The 25,200-nt window shown below is 28.6% G+C and overlaps 5 protein-coding genes and 1 pseudogene across 5 annotated transcripts; 4 read left to right on the top strand and 2 right to left on the bottom strand.

Moving 5' to 3' along the window:
- Positions 1-840: 840 nt before the first annotated feature.
- Positions 841-3,805, bottom strand: LOC107167896 (uncharacterized). The gene is made up of 9 exons (XM_089225733.1): positions 3,738-3,805; positions 3,033-3,204; positions 2,712-2,888; positions 2,519-2,644; positions 2,313-2,438; positions 2,077-2,211; positions 1,855-1,989; positions 1,653-1,787; positions 841-900 (listed from the first exon to the last, which is right to left on the bottom strand). The coding sequence occupies exons 1-9, from the start codon at positions 3,803-3,805 to the stop codon at positions 841-843; spliced, it is 1,134 nt and encodes a 377-aa protein (XP_089081859.1).
- Positions 3,806-5,393: 1,588 nt separating this feature from the next.
- LOC107171161 (uncharacterized) lies at positions 5,394-5,858 on the top strand. Its single transcript, XM_015521396.1, has one exon. It carries the CDS (start codon positions 5,394-5,396, stop codon positions 5,856-5,858), a length of 465 nt encoding a protein of 154 aa, XP_015376882.1.
- A 2,059-nt stretch (positions 5,859-7,917) lies between these two features.
- Positions 7,918-8,611, top strand: LOC149055549 (histone H1-like). The gene has a single exon (XM_089227348.1). It carries the CDS (start codon positions 7,956-7,958, stop codon positions 8,571-8,573), a length of 618 nt encoding a protein of 205 aa, XP_089083474.1. The 5' UTR covers positions 7,918-7,955; the 3' UTR covers positions 8,574-8,611.
- Positions 8,612-15,789: 7,178 nt separating this feature from the next.
- Positions 15,790-16,206, top strand: LOC107167895 (histone H2B-like; annotated as a pseudogene).
- A 2,258-nt stretch (positions 16,207-18,464) lies between these two features.
- On the bottom strand, positions 18,465-19,148 carry LOC107171162 (histone H4-like). Its single transcript, XM_089227382.1, has one exon. The coding sequence runs from the start codon at positions 18,867-18,869 to the stop codon at positions 18,558-18,560; it is 312 nt and encodes a 103-aa protein (XP_089083508.1). The 5' UTR covers positions 18,870-19,148; the 3' UTR covers positions 18,465-18,557.
- LOC107171163 (histone H3-like) lies at positions 19,086-19,811 on the top strand. The gene has a single exon (XM_015521398.2). The coding sequence runs from the start codon at positions 19,147-19,149 to the stop codon at positions 19,555-19,557; it is 411 nt and encodes a 136-aa protein (XP_015376884.1). The 5' UTR covers positions 19,086-19,146; the 3' UTR covers positions 19,558-19,811.
- Positions 19,812-25,200: the final 5,389 nt, after the last annotated feature.

The raw sequence follows: 25,200 nt of genomic DNA, 5'->3' as shown, positions 1-25,200 counted from the left end.
ATTATTAACTAAACTTACGATGTCATAACAATTGGTAATTTATAGTATATATAGAGCATGGGTTGGTTTCAAATAATATTGTGAAACACTTTAAAATTACAAGTTGGTAACATTTTGTGAATTTGTTCTTTACAAAATATACAATGCCTCATTTTAGTTTTTAAATTAGTGTGCCAAAATTGAAAACAAAACAATTTTTCTTCGTTATAGTACCTATATACTCTATATACATGTATTTTGTGTACATACGTTTAGCACATGCATGATGGTTGAAAGTTTATAATATTAAAATATACCCATTTTGATGAGTTCAAAATTTAAAGCTGGATGTTGGATAATATAGACTTTGTCATGCAGCCCATGTAGGTTAGGTATACCAATAATATACATATACAATATACATAGATGGATATATAATAAATAATAATTATCTATACGGATTTTGATTTTGATTATATTATATTTTAACATTATATTGTTTACATTAGTCATACACTATCAGCCCGTTTGGAAATTGTATAGCAACTATAGAAGGCCAATAAGACTAAAAAAAAAATTGGTACCTAAGTACACCTTGAAAAATCTATCGCTCAAATGGGACCTTTTTTTATCCATAGTATGAATATTAAAAAAAATTTAAAAAACCTATAACAAGAGTATTAGTATTTAATAACTAAATCAAAGAAAAACAATTTAAAAAAATAAGAGAAATTAAATTTATGTGATGAAAATATGAAATATAATGTTATTACAGGTAATCATAATATAAAATATGTTTGTACAGATCCCATTCTTAATGATCTAAGTATAATGGTATATAGAGTTAAGTTAAAAATGAGGTTAACATTTACCGCATATTGACTCATTGGGTACGTCGTTTTTACCGTATTTTGATTGAAACTGCGAAGTAAAATAAATAATAATATTTGCATTAGTAAACATAAATATATAACATTTTAATATTATATAACTTGTACATTTATAAAATTAACTAACTTTAAAAAAAATTTTAACTGTCACTGAAATATGGGTGTAGAATATAAAATATGTATCTATTATACATAAATTCTATCATTAATTATTTATCTGCTTATTATAAATTTCTTGCAATATGTTGGATCTAATTGGTACATTTTGTGGGCGTAGAGTGAAAACAAGATGAAAACTAAGCGGGGGATGACATTTTAGAGCTAATTATACAAAGAATATTTAAATTATTTAATCCTAATAAAAACAACTACTAATACAGGCGATCGCATTTGACGGGTTGTGTGATACACTGAAATTAAAACTTTTGAAATCGGTCACCGAACATTCTTTACTTAGGTATATTATCATTTAAAACATTAATTTTAAATAAAACGTATCAATCGTATTATGGATTCGACATATTATTAATTAATTTTTACGTTTTAATAATATTTAATAATAATAATACAATTTTAAGTAGAAACAACTGATAGGTATAGTGGTGCCAAGGGAGTTTGAGGATAGAGCTTGTAGGTGATTGATTCTACATAATTAAGGTACTCTGAACTTAAAGCTAGAAGTCTTCACTTATAATGTTATACTTTATTATTATGTATGTTATTTTATTTATTAATATTTATTGTAATTTAAAAATGTATATTTATAACAATAATGCAGCTTACGAAAGGACAATCAAGATTATCAAATTGTAACCTCAAATCTGTATATTTATCCTTCCATTGTTGTATTTCTTTTTTATATTCAGTAATGTCTTTCCCGGTATAAATATATCTAACTTTTAGTCTCTCAACTTCTGCCTAAAATACAAAAATGTTTAATAAGATATAATATGAAATCAACTTCAGTTATTCATATTTTAGTTACAATTTTGTTTTGTTGGCTTAGAATTTGTAATTCTTGTCTTCGCACCAAAGATTCCACTTTTCTTAATTGTCTTATAGTATTCCGATGTCTCGATTTCAATGATTGAATTTCTTCTATAAATGCTGTGTTTGTCACCTATAAAAAATATCATCCAGTTTTTAATATCTTAACACAATAGGTACCTAAAAATTATTAATGTAATAAAATAAAAAAAAAACGCACAATCTCTCCTTTTAGACGCAAGTTTTCTTTCTGTAGGCCTGCATATTCATTTATCGATTTTCGACATTTTCTTTGAGTATCAAAATATTTTTTATTGGTAACAGCAACATATTTTTGATGTTTCTTATTTTCCTCCTTTTAATCAGTACACAGTAATAATAAGTATGTTTAATTTATTTTTCAAACATTATAGTAGGTATATTAATATTAGGTATGACATGTAATAAATTATTCACCAGATATTGTTTGATATTAGTATCTTTTATTTTATTATCCAAAATTAGTCTACTACAAATTATATCTTTGGCTTGTAACTGTTCATTATGCAATGATATTTGTGACTTGTACGCTAAGATTTCGATCTAAAATAAATTATGTATTATATTTTATATATTAGGTTGTATTATTATTAATTTTTAATACTAAATTGCTTTAAAATCACTTTGAGATCGTTAATTATAGCCTTTGTCTTTTCATTTTCCGATTTTAAAATATCTTTATCCTTAATATTTTTCAATTTTCCATCTTCACAAGCTTTTTTTTCTTGTAACAATTTTTTGTTGTTCATCTAAAATAATTTAATTTGTATACTCATTATCATTGACATTCAATTAACTTTTTTTCTGTAAAATTACCCTTAAAGTAAAATTTTCATGTATAGCGTCTTTTAGTTGTTGATCAACTCCATTACGTTTTGATTTATAGTTATCTATGTTCATTTCTAGTTCTTTTTTTTCCGATTTTAATTCTTTGTTCATTTTATTCAATTCTACGATTTTTAGTCTATAGTTGGGTATTTGTGCAGTATTTTTCTAAAATTAAAAATAATCATTAAGCTTAGTTATGGTAACAATTATAAAATATAATATATTATTAAGAAATTCTTAAGCAATTCCTTAGGTTATTTTTGCTCAGAATCGACACATCCGTTTGTTTTATAACTAACTCCAACTTACTTCACATAAAGTTTCTAATTTTAACTTCTCCTCTTTCATTGCTTTTAACTCAGTTTCCATCGATTCACAATAATTTTTAAGCTCCAAGTGCTCATAATTTAATTCATTATATTTTTTTTTAATACTTTCTAACTTCTTCTCGAGTTCTATTGTTGGAGAGTACGAATCGTTACTGTAAAATTATAATTATAATATAGATAAATTATTGGTATTTCTATATCACACTTATGTTAAAATAATGTATTGATCATTCGGTCAAAAATAACAATAAGTATGTATTATATTTGGTGCTTAGATAGAACGCGTTCGTGAATGATCGTTTATTGCGTTCACGAGATGAGATATTGGGATGGTAAATTAGGAGAGTTAATTTTTTCATTGAGTACATTTTGATGAAACATTTTGTTAGTTACATTTTACATGTCTACTACTGGTCAGCTATAGAAAGTAAGTTTAAATGTACCATAAAAGGAAAGAAATCATAAAGTTAGATTCCTCAAACTTTTATCAATGTTTAAGAGGTAGCTAGCGAACCTCAATATATCCAATGAACCTTTTCCAAATGACAAGACTGGTATTATGATATCAAAACCAGATATCAAAATTGTACTCAACAATAGGTTTAATGCACAGTATAATGTCTTCAGTGGTGTTAACAATTGGACTAACTGATTAAATTATTATGTAGCTGTAAAAAGTACTTACTCGTCTATCCATACAGGTTTTAAATTTGGGTAAGACTTAGTATCTTCATTGGAAATATCTGAATTCATCATATTTGATATTTAATATAAAACAGATTAAAATACGATAAAATAAATAATTATAAAACAAATTGAAGTATGGTAAAATAATTAATTATAAAACAAATTAACATTTGATAAAATATTACTTTATAACCGAAAATAGTTTAGTAATAGAAATGACTTATTTCCTGATGATTTCAACAACACTCGTTTCTAGGGAAATGTGTAGTTACATAACAACTACAGTTTGTATATAAACAAACAAATATTATTAATAAACTAATGTCACTATCTAATATCTATTATAGTTTAAATTTTATTTTAGTTAAATTCAGAAAACTTATGAGGAATCTTATATTATTGTTACAAGTTGGTTGACCGTAGCCTCGTACTTGTAGAGTTTGAATTTAAGTTAGATACTTTTAAATAAATAAACAAGCTCTAATAAGTATCAGTAGTTTGTATTAATTGGACATATACAATGTACACGTTCCATTCCTGCAACTACCTTCCATTATCATAATTCTTCCTTATATCTACAACAAATAGGACAATCCCTCCTATATAAAAAAGTGCTTTACCGCAGTTTCAGAATAGTACTTTTTTTATACTAATTTACAATACCTAACTAATTTCTTACCTAATACTAAATGTTTTACAATGACTATATTTCACAGTTGTTGTTTAATAACTACAACATCCGTTCCTATTACAAATGTTATTAATACTTAATCATAACATTATATTTTAAAGGTTTTTGACTAAGCAAAAACATTAATTATCGACAATAATTGTAAAATAACTCTGACACATTGAAATTTTTTCATAGCAATAGGTACATAGTTCATAATAAGGGTCAAAACATTTTTACAATAATCATGACGTACATAAAACCATTTGTTGGAATATCAATGTATCTACAGTTATTGAACTTTTGATTTAGACCAGCAAAACTTAATCGATTTCGTTAAAAATTGATTTTACAACATAACTGATTTTTTCGTTTTACTCAACACAATTGAAAATATGAAATTAGAAATTTTAGAGACCTCACAAATGCATCTCTTATATTTCCCCATTTTTGAATAATTAATTCACCTTCAAATATAATTTTAAAATTTAATTAAATAATTTTAATTCTTTCATAATTAATATTATTATATATTAAAATATATTAGATACATCATAATATTATAAATTAATAAATTATATTACATTAATGTTATAGGTATATATTAATATACCTACTATATTATTATTTATTATATACAATTATAACATTGTTTTAAAATATTTTTTGCAGATATTTAGCAACTGGTAATACATTTACAGAACGTTATTATTACTATCGACTAGGTATTTCAACAATACGAAAAATTGTGAAAGATGTTTGCTCTCAATTGCCTATGAAGGATATTTAAAGAAGAATATTTACCAAAGCCTTGTGAAAGAAAATGGAGAGAAATAGCAAATGAATTTGAAAAGTCAGCACATTTTCCTCGCTGTCTCGGAGCAGTAGACGGTAAACATATTATAGGTACGTGTAAAAAAATGTTCTAATAGTGGATCTATGAATCCTAATTATTATTATAAACATTATTTTTCTATCGTTCTCATGGCTGTAGTAGATTCTAACTATCAATTTATTTACGTAGACATATTAGGTGTATTTGGTAAAGATTGTGATTCATCTGTTTTTAAAGAAACTGTTTTTTGGAAATTGTTAAACGAACAAAACTTAAATATTCCAACATCAGAACCATTAAATAATTTTTTTAATGAAAATTTACCTTATGTGTTAGTTGGCGATGAAGCTTTTGCACTTTCTAATAATCTATTAAGACCATATGGAAGGCATCAATTAAATATAACTAAACTTATTTTTAATTATCGTTTGACACGTACCCGCAGATATGAAAAATGTACTTTTGTAATCCTTTCAAACAAATGGCAGATTTTACATAAGACTTTAAATGTTTCTAAACCATTCGCCAAAGATATTGTTAAAGCGTGTGTAATTTTACACAATGTGGTACGCAAGAAAGATGTTATTAATTGGGCGAGCAAATTGAAAATTTAGATATTCCTTCAAATGGATTTACAAGTATTCAACGTGTTCCTACAAATAGAGGTGGACGAACTGCTAATGAAATTAGAGATTATTTTGCTAACTATTTTATAAGTCCTAGTTCTCTACCATGGCAAATGTCAAGCATTTAATTACGTATTTTTCAAATATTGATATCGTTCATTTTTTTTTATTAATTATACTATTATAATACTATGACGTGTAATGTGAACCAACTTTTATAATGTATTTTTTTAAATAGTTATGTAATTTGAATTATTTTACCTAATAATAATTGACAATATTGTATACTGATACCTACTATACATAGTTACAAATATTATTATTACTATAATTTTTCACATAGCAATTGTGTACTTCGTAATAAACTAATAAACTATTATTTGAACTATAAACATACCAATTTTATGTTGATCTTCATTACTCATTTCTCCAAAATGATTTTATAGAAATGAAAATACTTCTCTCCGCTCATGTTTTTTTAAAATTCTATCTTTATAATCATCAGTGAACTTATCCCACAATGTTGGAGGTTGCTCTACTAGTTCGATCAATGTTATAATGTCGTACTTAAATGCCATGTTAAATAAATTATGTGAGTTAAAATCTGGTTGAAATATAGGTAAGTAATAATGACACACCTGGAAACGTACTTATCAAAAGTTTCTAAGTGACTACAGTATATAATATTTTAAAATATAAATCGACAACGATTTCATCGTTGTGTGGAAAACCATCCACCCTAAATCAATCAGTAAAATCCAAAGAAATGATTTTAGGTGAATAGTATTATACTTTTTAATTATATCTACGTAGTCTTTGTGGGAGAAAACAATATTAAGTGTTGCATTGAAATTGTTTTAAATTATAACATTGCAATTTAAGTTAAAACTACTTGGGAATTGAAGTTATGGAATTTATCAATTGTTAGATACTATCATCAAGATCTAAGGGGGATTGTAAATTTCACTGATATTCATTTAGTCGATTTTAGATTTGGATTTATAACATGTAAACTTCACAAGTAAGTTTATTTATTAACTTGAAAAAAATGTGAATTCCACTGGTATGTTTTATAATGAAATAAAATTAAAAGTACGACAAAAAAAATTAATGTTGTTTTTATTTATTTAGCAGAATTGGTATTAACAAATAAATAAAAATATATAATATAATAATATACAATGATACATAAAAATATTTATAATGATCAATAATAATAGGTTTATCTACATATTATAGTTAGATATTTATATATTTTTCACATTTATTTATACATAGGGTTGGACCCCTACCAGAACCCCCCATCAACGGTCTTGACCTAGAATATATGTTAGTTATACATAAAAATCAATTCAACAGAAATTAAATATAAAATAAAAGATCGAAATTTTTTTCAGTCACGAAACAAAATAGACGATGCAAAATAGAGTTATGCCTATTTTGTTCATTTAAAATTGAGTTCCGGCTAAAACCCTTGAATAATATATTTTTTAAATTATTTTTCAAAATAATTATGTTAAACACGATTAACATTAGGTTTATTGGTAAAGTTAGGTTCGTAAAAATGACAGTGGTAAAAACGTCGTTGACACTGAGCCACACCAGAAACCCAAAATCGTCATTTTCGGAAAGCCATTATTCATCGGGAAATTGGCCAATCGACAATCTGTAAATTCTACGGTCTTGGGAAACTCGTGTAGAATGTGTGGAGAACTATTTTGTTAATTTTTAACAGGTTTTAGTCATACGACCACCCTTTGAACACGGTTTACAAAATCGCGATGAAAAGTACAGGAATAACGACTCGTGGTTGATTTGTTATACCGATAGGCATCATATTAATCATTGATAATCGTTTAGAATTTAGTTGACTTTCCAAAAAGTTTAAAACCAGATTCGTACTACTATTTACTGCTAATAAATCGTAAAAAACGTTTGTACAATCATGACTCGGAGGACGACGTGAATTACAATAGTTTACTAGTCGGTACGGCGCACTGTATATAGTTGGTCATTTTGTGACCGCCCGGCATCGTCGCAGTCAACGTTGAAGTATTTTTCGTTACAAGCAATTTCGATTCCAACATGACAGACACAGTTGTCACAACCCCGACTCCAGTCGTGGCATCGCCGACCTCGAAGAAATCTCCTGCAAAAAAGAAGACTGCTGCTTCTAAAGCATCGAAGTCTACTGCACTGCATCCGAGTACGGCCGTGATGGTCACCAAAGCCATCAAAGAACTCAATGAGAAAAAAGGTTCGTCGTTGCCGGCCATCAAAAAATACTTGGCTGCCAACTACAAAGTTGACCCCGCCAAGTTGGCTCCGTTCATCAGAAAATTTCTGAAAGCGGCCGTAGCCAACGGTTCCGTGGTGCAGACCAAAGGCACTGGTGCATCGGGACATTTCAAGTTACCCGTAGTGGAGGCAAAACCGAAGAAGGTCGCAGCGAAAAAGAAGAAATCGCTTGTCAAGAAAGTGAAAGCCGTTGGAACTCCGAAGAAGAAGTTACCGGCTACGAAGAAACCCACGACCGGCGAACCAGCAGCCAAAAAAGCAAAGAAAGCTGTTGTTGCGCCCAAAAAAACAAAGACTGCGGTAAAACCGAAGAAGTCTCCGGCCAAAACTAAAAAGCCTGCTGTTGTCAAACCGAAGTCGAAAAAGTCTCCGACTAAAAAAACCACTGCCCCCAAGAAGAAGTAAAATTTAAGTTTATTCCCTTTAAAACGGTCCTTTTCAGGACCACCAATTTATATTTTATATTGCGAAACCTCCCCTCCTCATGGATTATATGTAATTTTTGTTGAATAAATAGGTACATCATAGTCAATTATAGATGTATGCTGTTAGATTGTATAATAATTGTATTTAGCTGTATAAATGTATAATTAATATTTATAACACCAACAAATCTATTTTATTATCTACCATTAAAGTATAAAATGCGAAATATTAAGTTTTCGAAATGTTGGCTATTAAAGAAAACGACGTGATATTGCTTAGTATGGTGTGCACGTGAAAATTTGTTTCAAAATATACACTCTATTTGGGGACATCCGATAAATATGTGTAATGTGTAATGTTTTATAGTTGAGTATATCGAGACCCAAATAAATTCAAGGATTAAAGTATTTTTTATAATTTAGAATTAATAGTCATAAATTACCAAAAATGACTCATAATATACTTGGGCCAAATATATAAACTTCAGGATTGCTGTACCAGTAGAATAAAGAATTTTAATTACATTTCAAAACTAAATTTATTATTAGAGAAAGCGATTACTATATCATATCGCTATCGTACAGTTGGTTTTGGTTACTGTAGTCTGTAATGGATGGTATTAAATTTAAATTATATATCATTGTATACAAAAAACATTACTGAATGGAGACGGTTTGACAGTTTAGGGTATGTTAATTAAGTCACTTGTAAATTTTCAATTTTATAAATTTTGTCAAACTTTAACTTAAAACATTAATAAAAAAGAATCGTGTTAATGTATTTTTAATATCTTCCAATTTTTATATATCATATCGAAATAAATTTAGGAACCGTATGTTAAATGGTTCCAGCTTTTGGACAAAACGAATAAATAATTAATAAATAAATAAAATATTTCATTGACATTTATAGAATAAAAACTCGAAGAATATTGAAGACTGAGTGTCAATAAATAACTTTATAAGATTTGAAATACTTATGCAGCAAATGCTAATAAATACATTTGTTAAAATTTCATGATCATTAAGTTTCATTAATTTGTTTTAGAGTTCACCAAAATTCAAAATCGAATTTACGCACATGTTCCAGTTTTTCCTACATTTACGTTTGCGTTTATATCCTCTTAAATTTGATAGCCAGTGTGAAGCTCCCTATAATTTAATATTATTACATTTTATATTTCGAGATCTCGAATTGCCTCTTTTTTAAAATTGTAATAGTGCAGGTGCTAATCGACATATCACTGATTATTACCATTTGAAATGATAGCAAATCACCACTTGTTTTACATTATTCAGTTATTGTGAATTTTATAATCCGTTAATAACCTATCCGTGTGTTGTGTGTGTGCAATTATTACCATTTATCAGATGGTGGATCAGCTGGCCAGACTGGGCTCCACTATAATATTATATTATTCATGTTCATCATATTGTTAGGTTATATTCATCAATGTGGGAACTGACGGTGATAATAATAATAATCAATTCCTTAAATTATGAATTGATAATACGCAGGTGCCTAATTATAACTAACTATATCTACATAATATTATGTAGATATAGTTTAAAAACCGTTATTTTTGTGTCAGGGATAGGTTATTTAATTTTATAATGACGAACTATTATTCGAAAGAAAGACAATTTCAATAACTTTTATATTGTAAATCTAATTAAATTTAGATTATTTATATTTATTCATTTCATTTATTTTAAATTGTTTTCATAATTCTTTAGCTCCGTCAATTAAATTACATTTAAGACCTCTTAAAATTCTAAGGATATTTGTCAACATGTATAACCTTTAATTTGACATTAAAAATTATTAAATAATTCATCTTAAACAAGAAGCAAAATTTCAAAACACAATTTCAACATAAAAAAAAAAAGCGGGTAAGTCGTGTATGTCGCTCTGCTGTACAGTGGGTTACTGTAATGGATGGAATTAAATTTGAATCCAATGATATTATATCATTGTATACAAAAAACGATTCTGAGCGAAGACGGTTTATCTGTCTAGGATATATTATAGATTATTAAAAATTTTCAAATCTTAGATTTAAAAAGAAAAATTTTTATGAATTTCTAGTTTGAAATAATTTGCGAATTTTCGTGATTTTCACATATGTTGTCAAAATTCAAACTTTGAATGCTCGTAAAAAAAAAATTGTGACTACGCATTTCTTTTATTTTTCAATTTTTATTGTAAAAATATGTTAGGAGCCTTGTATTAAATTTTCAAATATTAGAATTAAAAAGGAAAACTTTTATGAATTTCTATCTAAGATAATTTGAACATTGCCGTAATTTTTACGTATTTAGTCAAAATTTGAACTTTAAATGCTTATAAAAAAAAATTGCGACTATATATTTATTTTATTTTTCAATAGCTTTTGTAAAAATAAATAATGAGCCTTGTATTAAATTTTCAAATCTTAGATATAAAAGGAAACATTTTTATGAATTTCTAGCATAAAATAATTTACGAATTTTCGTGATCTTTACATAATATGTTGTAAAAATTCAAACTTTGAATGCTTATAAAAAAAATTGTGACTATGTATTTCTTTTATTTTTCAACTTCTATTGTAAAAATATGTTAGGAGCCTTGTATTAAATTTTCAAATCTTAGAATTAAAAAGAAAACTTTTATGAATTTCTATCTAAGATAATTTGAACATTGCAGTAATTTTTACGTATTTAGTCAAAATTTGAACTTTAAATGCTTATAAAAAAAAATCGTGCCTACGAATTTTTAATATTTTTTAACTTCTATTGTTATAATGTGTTAGTAGCCTTGTATTAAATTTTCAAGCTTTTCTACCTAACAAATAAATTTTTATCGATATTTATAGAAAAAAAAACTAAAAAAGTTGAAAAATTAAAATGTCAGTAAACAGCTCAAAACAAATCTAAATATTTTGAAAATTTTATCAAATATATAAAACGCCTATATAAACATTCAGTCAAAATATCAAGTATCTGCGGTAATTTGTTTTAGAGTTACACCAAAATAAGGAAATCGCTAAAAGTGAAAATCCAATGTTGTAAAAATTTAAATTTCAAATGCTCATAAAAATTTAATTTGAATTTCCGGTGGAATTTTTATTTGTGATAAAGATTGAAAAACTTGTAAGGAATCTTGTATTAAATTTTTAAATCTTAGATTTAAAAAGAAATTTTTTTATGAATTTCTAGCTTAAAATAATTTGTGAATTTTCGTGATTTTTACGTATTTTGTCAAAATTCAAACTTTGAATGCTTATAAAAAAAAATTGTGACTATGAATTTCTTTTATTTTTCAACTGCTATTGTAACAATATGTTAAGAGCCTTGTATTAAATTTTCAAGCTTTTCTGCCTAACAAATAAATTTTTATCGATATTAATTAAAAAAAAACTAATAATGATCAAAAATTTGAAATGCCTATGAATAGTTCAACTTAAGTCGAAATTTTTTGAAAATTGCATGGTGGATAGAATATACTTATATAAACATTAGATGAAAATTTCATGTATCTATGGTCATTTGTTTTAAAGTTACATCAAAAACCAAAATCGATTTTATCGAAAAATGAGTGTGCGTAAAATTTCCCATTTTTCCCTTAATTTTTAGTTTGTTTTTCTCAATTATTTAGAAAAGCATTAAGAATTTTTTACTTTTGACCCCCCCAAGTACCAACTAGATTTACTTTCTGATCGAACGAGGTACTGAAGTCAAAAATCGAAGCATTTTTACTGCCCCAAAACGTGATGACAGACACAAAAAAAAAAAAAAAAAAAAAAAAAAAACACACATCATGGTAAAATCAATACATTCATCGTTCAGAATCTGATAGATTAATTAAAATTCTTAATAAAGATGATTTTTTTTTTTAAGCATTTTAATGTTTTAATGTTTAATTTATTAATTAGTTTAAAATAAAAAATATTTTTGTTTAATATTTTGATAAAGAAAATACAAACAACTTTTTTAAATATAATAATAATAAAAAAAATACAAATAATTATTTTTTTAAAGAAAATATGACATCTTCGTCTCAAAAAGTTTATGTTCGATAATTTAAAAATCATTTAATTATCATTACAATCATTCTATAATAAGCAATTCATTTAAAAATTTCGAGTTTATCTTTTTAGATTAAATCTACTGTTTATATAAATTTATTAATCAATAAAGTATAAATACAAATTATACCATAACTCCATAAAGGTTTTTTTTTGTTACGAGTTCTCACAAAAATAAATATTGAATGAAAATTAGTAGAGATGTGTAGTTCATGAGCTATTCGATTCAACGAGTTGACTCTGAAATTAAATATTACATAGTAGGTAGTTAGTACCACATTACTTAGAGTTACCAGGTTAATAACTTTATTTATAACATAAATAGATTAATCGCCCCTTTTCAGGGCCACCATATATGTTATATATTTCATTTTTATATACATCCAAACATTAATCTTCAAGATAATGATATGAAAACCATATTATTTTATGAATCCTGAATAGTTGTAACTTATTAAGTAAATGTTTAATCATTGTATATACTTTTATATATTTTTACTCATAGACATATATAAACAACTAGATAGCCGACTATCCCTAAACACTGTACAGAAAGTATTCCATGACAGCGGCCAAATACACGGGTGCTCCAGCTCCGACACGTTCAGCGTAATTTCCTTTTCTTAGTAGACGATGGATACGACCGACCGGGAATTGGAGTCCGGCACGGGACGACCTGGTCTTGGATTTGCCTCATTTTGCTTTTCCTGCTTTACCGCGTCCGCTCATGATTGAATTGATTTAACTTACTGTTGCAAAACTTTGCTTGGGGGGGTGGCTATGCCGTTAACTATTCCAGGGTTATGCCTCTACTAGTGGGTGGAAGTTTAGTTTCTTTTATTGATTTACCCAGGTGAATGGGTAGGGTTTGATTATGCGTTTGGTAGTTGGAGAAGTGTGAGTTTTGCTTAGAAGTCAGATGTGCTTGAGGAAGAGTTTTTGTAGAACATTGAATTGGTTTGGGAACGAATAGAATTTTGAATAGATTTGAAATGAGTGGATTTTAGAAGAACCGAGTTTTTAACGAAGGAAGGCAAACCCGTTATAGTACGTATGCCGATGTTTTGGACGGATTCAATGCGTTTCCATTGTGAAATGTGAGGGACCTATGAAGGGAGCCCACGAAGAGTCAGCGTGCGTTAGGATTGGAGTGACGTAAAGTTTAAGAATAGTTAGTTTTGTTGTCCTTGGGACGGGGCTAGTGCGGTTTAGTATTGGGTAAAGCATACCTCGGGTGCGGGTGGCCTTTTTAGTGTTGTTAAGGATGAGTTTGCCGAAGGTGAGTCTGTGCCCTATGGTAACGCCGTGATATTTCGCTTGGTTGGACCAGCTAATGGCCCCATTACTAATGGGGTGGTTGTCGAGTAGTAATGGTGGTACATGTGTGGTATTTGAACGTCCGAAAATGATACCTACAGTTTTGGTTGCGTTTATTTTAATTCGCCACCTGTGAAAACCAAGTGACACCAAGTGGGGTGACAACTTTGCTTTGCTTTGAGGGGGGTGGCTATGCCGTTAACTATACCAGTCTTATGTGGGGTGACAACTTTACTTACTTACTTACTTGGTAGCACGGCTTTCGCCTATATACTATTCCAGGCTTTTTTGCCTTTGCTAGTAGCTGAAGTTGGAGATGGATTTTTTTTTTTTTAAATTTTACTTTAACAACTTGTTGCCCAACGCCTTATTCTCGGACGCTGTTTATGTCGATTGTGTGCAGAAGCACCGAGTTCCTTACAAAGGTCGGCTGACCTAAAATAATCCTGATGCCTGTAGTCTGAACCGCCTCAATTTTCTTCCAAGTGGATGAGCTGACAAAGGGCGCCCATGCTTCTCCGGCGTAAGTTAGGATAGGGATGATGTACATTTGGAACAGGTGTAGGGGGTGACAACTCACTGTTCCATTTATTATATAGTCGAATACAAGACAATTATTCTATGATTGGTTAAAAAAAATACGTTACGACGGACAAAAATGACATCGTTTAGTTAACAATACTGAATAAATCATGCTATTTTCAATCAACATTATCATAAAATATAGGTGTTGAAATAATACTGTACTCAATTATTATGAACCGATAAACAATCATATTTATACTGTCATCATCACCGTATTTTCACCAATATTTAAACGGCATATCGCAACCTAATTCACCGTACAATAAAATCTGTGGTAAATCCATCCCCCAAAGCAAATTTGTGGTAATTTTGTGCCCCTTTCATCTGTCCCTCATATTTGAAATGTATCGAATCCGTCCAAAACATCGGTATGCATATAATGACCGGTATGCCCACTATCGTCAAAAATTTGATTTTGTTTCTGCAAACTTCAAATCCACCTAAACGTACCTATATTACTCTATTCAGTACTGATCTAAATCAATATTCTATAAAAGCTCCTTCTCAGATATGAGATAGATGATGACCACATCCGACTTTGAAGTGAAAATCATACTCCAGTACTCCACCAACTACCAAAAAAAAACAAAAAAAAAAAAAAAACAGCCCAAACCTTACTCATTTGCATGGCTTAACCGATAAACAAGCTTAACCATCTTCAGACTTCCATCCAATAGTATAGGCGCAAGCCTAGAATAGTTAACGGTAAAGCCAACCAACAACGCAAAGCAAACACTTTTTTTTTTTAAGAGGACGCCAAACCCGCATGTGTTGTCTCCGTCGTACAAGTGCGTAGCATAGCAAATTTTACGCTCAGCAGATCACGTTTATCTCCGTTATTTTAAAATTTAGAGTGAATTGACCTATTATAAAAATTAAAGGCAAGATTATTACCGAGTGCATATCATAGGCTTTTTATTATATTTTAATTTTAAGCCGATTTATGAGTATTTTTAGATATAAAAATTATTTACAATTTTAAAATACTCATTACTCGCTTTAAAATTAAAATATAATAAAAAGCCTATGAGATGCACTCGGTAATATTCTTGCCTTTAATTTTTATAATAGGTCAATTCACTCGTAAATTTTAAAATAACGGAGATAAACGTGATCTGCTGAGCGTAAAATTTTCTATGCTACGCACTTGTACGACGAAGACAACACATGCGGGTGTGGCGTCCTCTTAACATTCAATCGTCCACTAGTGAACATATATTATTCAAAATGGCTTCAGGAGGAAAATCCGCGGTAAAGCATTGAAGAAGTCGTCCGGCAAGGCGCAAAAGAATATCGTCAAGTCCGACAAAAAGCCCAAGCTCAAGATTAAAGAGTCGTACGCCATCTACATTATTTTATAAAGTGTTGAAACAAGTACATCCCGATATCTGTGCTTCGTTCAAGGCCATGAGCATCATTCGTCAACGATTTGTTCGAACGCATCGCCACCAAGTCAATTCGTTTTGCCCACTGCAACAAAGTTTGACCATAACCATTCGGGAAATCCAAACCACCGTCCGACTCTTATTGCCCGGTGAGTTGGCCAAACACTTTATCAGTGAAGGGACAAAAGCTGTCACCAATATTAGTACATCAGCTTCAAAAATAGATCAATCCTCGTTATTCTCTGTCGACGAATCATAAACCTTAAACGGCCTTTTCCAGGGCCAACAATCACGATATAAATTCTGTTATAATTTCTTATTTTTTTTTTTTTAACTTTTATGAAGTCACTCGTAAAACACTTTCCACACCTAAAATGAATACTGAATTGAAAATAATTTTATTATTTACACAGATTGCTGTCACAAACGATTTATTTATTAAAATTGTATTGAATGAATACTAACGGCAGAACAATGAGTTTACTCGTGTGCGGGACAAGGAGTTCTTAGGTGCAATATATTATTTACAGTGTATACTTTTTATTACATTTAATTTTGAATTAATATTATAGTATGATGTTATGAAATATTTCATAAAAATGAGAAACATTGAAATTTTTTTCTAATACAGATATTAATGATGAATATTTTATAATATAAATAACCTAACCAAAAATTATTATCATTATACAATAGACAATTATATTTAAAAATACATATGTAAATTATAGAACTGAAATGTTTCACAATAATAAATTTCTTAACATTTTCAAACCCAAATTATATATTATGACAAACACTTGATTAAAGTATATTATTTTATGATATAAATTACACAACAAAAATACATTTAAATAAGATGAACAAGAAAAGTCAAATAAGTACACTAGAACGAGAATTGAATTTTGATATATACATATTATACAACTGAAAAATAGAAGCGAATTGCAATCATTAATGCATATTATATTATATTTTATAAAGTTTAACAATTTATAATTTCTTTACTGTATTATTTTAATTTAATAACCTCGGTGAAATTATATTGGTAAATAATTCAAGTAAGAGATTTATAATAACGTCTGGTAACCCAATAAAGAGGAGCACAGAATAATTTATATTTAATGATAAAATATATTTATTGCAAATAATTATAGCGACAAATATTAATTGATCAACGCTTGTGGTTGATGACTTTAGCGCCTTCTACACCAGACGTCGTTTTTAACTCCACAATTATTATTTTAATTCAGTCAGTCAGAACATTCAGAACCACTGCTCAATTCTTCACTAGATGACGTTGCTGTATACGATTTTTGTTATTTATTTAATTTAATATTTAGATACGGATTATAACACAACGACTCCTATATGGACATTAAAAACAATATGACAGTATAGTCTTGATTGCATTTTTGAATATATGAATATTAATATCTATTATTAATTTTATTTTATTATTAAAATTTAATTTATATTTATATATTTTTTATACCTACCAACTTATTTTGTGGCAAAATTGAAACTAAAAATAATTAATGAATAATAATGGATGAAATAAGCATTAATAGTTCGACTAATATAGTATCTACTTATGGGATTGCAGTATTTTTTTTTTTTTTTTTGGGGGGGGGGAGAGATGTTCAGTTATGTACGGTGCCCATATAAAGCTAGTTATCTTCTTATTATATAGATATATTGATTGCTCCAATATATTATTATAACTACTGATATTAACTACTAGTATTGTATTCAAGGCCGTAGTCAGGGCCCCTGCTGACTCAGGGGAGGGTGTTATGGACTGAACCCTAAACCAAAATCAAGAGAAAACGATTTACTCTGTTACCTAGAATGCTTGATATTGTAAAATTTGTTAATGTTACCTAGTATTCGGAAGTTGAATATCATAGAACAATAAATCTATTTTGAATAGATCGGTATTCATGGTTAACTTACCCAGATTTGTTAAAATAAATGGCATTTTGTGCAATCACTGTGTAGTTTTCGCTAAAGAATTTAAATGGAGATAAAACCACATAAATGTTAGGGAATCTAGCCTTTAGTCAGTTTTTCAAAATAAAAAAATGCGCTGGAAATTTTTCAATTACATTCAATTAATTTGTACCCCCAAAAATCCGTAGAATCGACTGAACGCTTTTTATTCGTACAAAGAGGTATTGCAAACAAATTTTTTCAACAATTTAATGTAAGTTTAAACAATCCAAATAAAAAATAAATAAATTTCAACCAATAGTTAATTGATTAATTGAATAATGATGTGTAGGCGAGAAATGCCATCTCGGGTACCTCGGGTTTTGGACTATTAAAGCAAAAATATATTGAACCTATCATGAATGAATAACATTTTTGTGTATTTTTAAATTTTTACGAATACGCGTTAAATTTGGAGAGATTCAAATTTAAATAATAATATTGAAACTGCTCTATGTAGTATGCAATGTACTTTATACTAGCCTAATAGCCCGGAAAATATACAAAATTATAGGTTTTATTGGATTTACTGGCCCTGAAAAGGACCATTTTAATGAACAAATTGTTTTTAAACAGTTAAATAATTGTAATGAAGTAAATTATTAATCGATCGTTGGTTTATCCACCAAATCCGTAGAGTGTGCGGCCTTGACGTTTGAGAGCGTAGACGACATCCATAGCTGTGACGGTCTTCCTCTTTGCGTGTTCGGTATAAGTGACGGCGTCACGGATCACGTTTTCAAGAAAAACCTTCAACACTCCACGTGTCTCTTCGTAGATTAATCCGGAAATCCGTTTCACTCCTCCTCGCCGAGCCAAACGACGGATGGCAGGCTTAGTACTTCCTTGAATGTTGTCCCTGAGCACTTTGCGATGCCGTTTTGCACCTCCTTTTCCCAAACCTTTTCCTCCTTTGCCACGTCCGGTCATGATGACTTATTGCTGAAAATTGTGCTTGTGATCTAGACGAGATGAATGATAACTTATCGGTTGGTGACGTGGTATTTATGTCGTCGATCCCACAGACCGTTCACCGAGGGGTGCACGAGGCCACACCCCTCTGGCCCAATGAAACGTCTGCTCGCCCTCAGAAAACCATATAAGTAAGGGACGTTCGACTCTGCAGATATCATTGTGTGTCGATCTCATCAACAAATAAGACGTATTCAAAATCCTTTTCGTTTCAACATAATATAGTATAGACAATATGGCTCGTACAAATCAAACTGCCCGCAAGTCTACTGGAGGAAAGGCGCCCAGGAAGCAGCTGGCCACCAAAGCCGCACGTAAGAGCGCACCTGCCACCGGTGGAGTTAAGAAGCCACATCGTTACCGTCCGGGAACCGTTGCTCTCCGTGAAATCCGTCGATACCAAAAGAGCACTGAACTGTTGATCCGCAAACTGCCATTCCAACGCCTGGTACGTGAGATCGCTCAAGACTTTAAGACCGACTTACGTTTCCAGAGCTCCGCCGTCATGGCCCTACAGGAAGCCAGCGAAGCATACTTGGTTGGTCTCTTTGAAGACACCAACTTATGCGCCATTCATGCTAAACGTGTGACCATCATGCCCAAGGATATCCAATTGGCCCGCCGTATCCGTGGAGAACGTGCTTAAATCTATAAACATAACGATTCTATCTTTCTTAAAATGGCTCTTTTCAGGGCCTCCAATTAATTATTATTAAACTAAACTGTCAACGAATACCTAACAAACGTATGCATAAGAATAATTTTATTTCAAATCAATATAAATAATGCATAGTTCATATTGTATAGATTTTAAATGAATAAATCCAAAATTGCTTCAGGTAAATTGGTACCTCTTAATTATTATTATTTTTAAATATTAGTCATTGTAATTAAAAGATTTTGGTGTTATAATAGGTAGTTGGGGCTATGCGTTTTTTTTTTCAATAAAATCCATAGAATGATTAAATGATCACTTCCAGACTACAATTTTGTTTCAACGGACAACCTAATAAATAGATATTATACCACTGCAGGCGAAAAAGGTGCATTGGGAATATAATCACATCACTTGTGAAATAATAGGGCCTTCGATTTTATGGATATAAAATTGTGATAAATGGAATACCATATAAAGTGTAGACTAGGAGTGGCTAACTTGCGGTTCTTGTCATAGTTGTATACGGCTCGTGTCTTATTTAAAAAAACCAATATTTACTTATCAACGATAAAATTATAAAATGTATTTATCAACATTTTGGTTCTTGATATCATTGTTTTCATCCATATGCCAACCTTAGTACAGACTATAGGTAGGTACCGTATAATGAGTAATGAACTAATGACTGAATTTATATTCAAAAGATTATTTAATTCATTGATGCTGAAGGTATTAAAAATATAATATAATATTATGTTGGACAGCTAAAAATGTAATAAATTACAATAACATTGTGATAAAGACATTTGTATAATATACCATAAAAAGTGATAAGTCTATTTTTGTCAGAGCTTAACGACAACCGACACTGACAACGATTCAAAATATTATGTTATTTTTATATTTATATATATATATATTTTTCTTAAATTTCAAAGTGATCGTGATTTTTGTTGTTTATCGTTGATTCTATTATAACTTATAACTTAATTTATACATTGTACGTCGATGGTCTCTTTGATTATGGATCTAATACAGCTGTATTATTTCAAAATACCTATTATAGTTTCATTTTTTATTTAATTACATGCTTTCGATTATTAACGTAATGAGATAGGTACTTTTTACGTTTTGATAAGTAAACAACTACACAATATACCGGAAAACATGTGAATAAATCAGAGATGTTGCATGGGTAATTATATTTTGTTACACAAGGACAAATTAAAATTTTTTTTAAATATTATTTCATTAATTTAAACATTTACATTTTAATATACTTAGCAGGAATCGGATAATAATTAGGTATAGAAGTTACCTATGGTGGAAATATAAAGCATTGTCAGCCGTAATAATATATTTAGGTATCTAACTATAATATAGGCACTTAATAACTGGGTAGTATACTACATAACCTAGTATATACCTATAGGTATTATTTTATAAAATTATGTAGGTACCAAAAAAAACTTGTAACCAACATCATACTATAAGTATTATGTAAGTAGGTATTTATTTTCATTTTTTTGTACTAACGCGATTAACCAAAACTGCATAATAAATATTTGATGTCTCTGAAAAGACCATTTTTAAGTGTGAACCTATCTAAATAGATTACCTATATAGAATAAACGTATTTTTCATTTGAGCTAGTTTATCTGGCCTTTGTGCCTTCGCTGACTGCGTGCTTGGCCAATTCACCGGACAATATAAATTTAAAATGAGCGGCCGTTTGGATTTCCCGACTGGTGATGGTCGAACACTTGTTATTGTAGTGCACCGTGCATCGCTCGAAAAGGCCGTTGACGAAACTGTTAGTTGTTGAGGCTCATTGGCTTTGAATCAGTTTTGTAAATGATATTCGTCAAAAGTATTCAATAGATATAGATACAGATACAATAATACCCAGTGGCGTATTTTGGGGGGATGTCCTCCATGTCTTGATACCCCCCGAAATTTAAAAAAAAGTCCTAATATATTGGACATTAGTGTTGTCACTTATTTTATAGTATACTATTTTTATCAAATGTAAAACTTCTTGTCAATTCCTAACATATTAATTTGTTAAAAAATTAATTTAATGTATTTTTACATTAGTAAATAACACTAAAAATTTTGTTTTTGAGGTTCAATAAATGTTGACACCCCCCGAGAAATCAACCAAAATACGCCACTGATAATACCTCTCTATAACGGACCTCCTATTAAACGGAATCCTCCTTATAACGGAAAATTTCAATAATCCCAGTGCAAAAAATATATGCAATTTCTTCCTTTCTATGATGGAAAATTCTTTATAACGGAAAAATGTTTGGTCCCGTGCGATTCTATTACAGAGAGGTTTCACTGTACTTATTTTTAAAATAATTAAAAACACGCATTTGAATACTTAAGAAAAACAGTATTTGAGTACGAATACGCAAATGCTTAAAAAAAGATTTTCAATTTTTTTTATAAATATATTTTTTAACCTTATAGTTAATAATTATAAGTTGATTTTTATGTGTTGTGTTTTGATTTTATAGAGCATTTTGGTCATTTTGCATCATATTATCATTTGGTGTAGTGTAACTATCAAAATATACACATCTGATTTGTAATGAAGTATTAGGATTTTCAGGTAATATAACTAGCAGTAAAAAAAAAAATTAATATTATTTGTCTTTTTTTTGTTTTGATACATATAATCATTTTGTAATGGATTTGCTTTAATTATTTTATAATAAAATTAAAAAAAAAAATTTATATATATTTATTTATTTTATTTTTTCATGTGATTAAAATTAAAATTAAAATTAAAATAGAAAATATATTATAAGAAAATAAATGTTTGACATATATTAATATTTTTTAAGAAATTATTTAAAATACTTTCTTCAAGTACCTTTTTAAAAAGTATTTATAATACGTATTTGAGTACCTAAAAAATATTCGAATAATTTTACTAAGTACTTTATAAGAATGCTTCAAAGAGATATCGATCTCGGAATTATGGGCTTACTAATTGAGAGAGGCAAATGGTGTCCGTGTCTTCCATAAATTCACTGAGATTATTAACCTCTCTTACTAATTAAATGTTATATTTCTATCAAACACATGTATGTTTTTAGTTGGTAAAAAATAATGCCATTATTTTGAGATAGAAAAATATATGAGTTATAACTTAAAATTATGCATAATTTAAACTTTTTGTTTGTGCCGATGTGTATGCGTGTTATTATTTCTCTGCACATTTTGAAATAAAAATGATAGAATATTAAACAAATTTACTTTAATATTTATAATTTATGAATTATTTTAATCATTACAATGTAATCCAATGTAAACACAGTTATTTGCATAATTCGTATAAACATTATAACAGAGCTCAACATATTTCGTTATTGGTTTTTAAATAATTGATATTGTTTATTGAATAAATCATAAGCTGAATATGATAAAACTAATAACTTGTTAGGTTGCTCGTCTATCCTAAGGTTAGATAAGGTAAAATTTGCTTATCCTATAATCCTCTAAGGAAGAAAAGAAGGGGTAATTAAAGTAAATATTTTTAATTCTAAATAGTAGATTCATTATGTACCTACTTTAGTGTTTTAATCTAAGATACTGTATTCAAGAAATAAGATTACTCGCTGATATTGTAAATTCTAATTTCACTAACATTCTTAATATATTGCGTTAGTAAAACGCGTAAAAAAATATAAAAACTCGTTATAGATGTGGAACGCAGCAGCAAATTAAGTACAGCGTTGTATAGCTTATGAGTACAGCGTCAGTATAGACTCACCGACCCACCGTGTTTGGTTTGTGATTTTTTAAATAAATAAAATAATATTAAATTAATTGTTTATTCTTCAAATGTAGAACAAGGTGATATCCGGGTATATTTTTAGTCACAGATGGATTGCTAATTTTTGTCGAATTAATTATCAAAGCGAGATACACCTATGTAGATTTTCCCGTGAAATGTAGAGTTATCTAGTTGGTAGTTTGGTTCACTATAAAAATGAGATGCAGTGATATAGGTAGTGCAGTATTTTATGTTCCATTATTATTTTCCTGGTAAAGTCAGGTTAGTAAAAATAGTACCAGCAACCAGATAACAATTATATTTAAGTTAGAAAAAATGAAACAATAACATATTTTTTCAAAAAATCAAAACGCTATGTAAAACTGAAATCGATTTTCATAGATACATAATATATCATAATCTCGTAATTATCCAACAATCAATAAAATGGTACCGACATGGAATAATATGGAACATTTTATATTAAGTTACTAACAACAAAATAAAATTATACATACATAATGATAACGAAACTAAAATTACAATTTATGACGATTAAAATTTAATTTTCCTTATCTGCATTAAATTGTCCTATATCAAACTCCTTAAGCAGGGTTTGGTCATCTTAAATCTTAAGTATAGGCTTTAGTAATAATATTAAGATGATGTCTAATCTGCATGACGCATTATCTCCGCAAATCACAAACGTTTATACCATAGAAAATTTGAGCTCGTCAAAACCAATTCTCTGTCAGTTTTAATATTAGCTGAGTGAATAAAATTGATATATCATCAAACATAAAAATTTAGAACTAAGAATAATATACTTATTTGTGTTTATATTATATTGTAATTTTATAATATTTCAATTTTTAAACGAGATACGATTAATAATTAATAATATTTAAATTTATAAACTGTGATTCTCATAACTTAGTAACTTACTCATTAATCCTCCAATATCTTCTTAAGCTCTCTATTATTTTTGTTAAATCATACAATATTATATAGGTATGTTATGATTTTTTCCTCTGAAAATAATTTTAACCTACGACGTCAACTGAAATCGCATGTCACTGGCCGTTTAAGTTATTCACATTTTAAACAAAAACTGACCTTAGTAATATAATAATATGTAATGTAGATGTTAAGCTGTATTTCTGCTAGTTAATAGATTATAATATATTATTAAAACGGATCTTTTCAAGATACCACCTTTGCCAAAAACACAAACTAATTTTACTCACGATAAATGAAGTTTAGTTAGATAATATCTTATAATTAATGATTCACCGAGTACTATATTGTTGCTTTCGTGTAAATTAATTTACACTAAATTAACTTTTTTGAACCTTTCTATGTATATAGAAATAAAGACATTTAGCTTATAATGATTTATTAAGATTTAGGAAGAAAAAGAAAACTTTTATTTAAATTGTTTACATAAATTATTATATTATAGTATTAGTATTTAGTGTATACATTCATTTTTTTATACATATAGTTATTTTCTAGACAAGATTTTTTATAAGTAGGGCATGGATTAAATGTATATTTGTGTATAATTTTGGATTGTCTAACAGGATAGGTATCAACATTTTTTATCATTTAAAATGTAAATAAACCATAATTTAAATTTATATTTTGCGTTTTCGTATTACATATTCTACACTTTAAGTCGACATAACTAATGTATTAACAATAAACTTGGATTATTTTTTATTTTATTATTTTTTATTAATAGGTAACTTTCACGATAAATAATAATAATTTAATAATGAATTATTAATAAAAAAAAAGCAGTATAATATTGTGTTGTCTGTTTCTCATAGTTTATAAAG

The sequence above is a fragment of the Diuraphis noxia genome, unplaced genomic scaffold (genome assembly GCF_037042655.1).
Source record: "Diuraphis noxia isolate RWA-SAM2 unplaced genomic scaffold, SU_Dnox_SAM2 contig0004, whole genome shotgun sequence".
Taxonomy (NCBI): domain Eukaryota; kingdom Metazoa; phylum Arthropoda; class Insecta; order Hemiptera; family Aphididae; genus Diuraphis; species Diuraphis noxia.
This window is presented reverse-complemented; position numbering and strand designations above follow the sequence as displayed.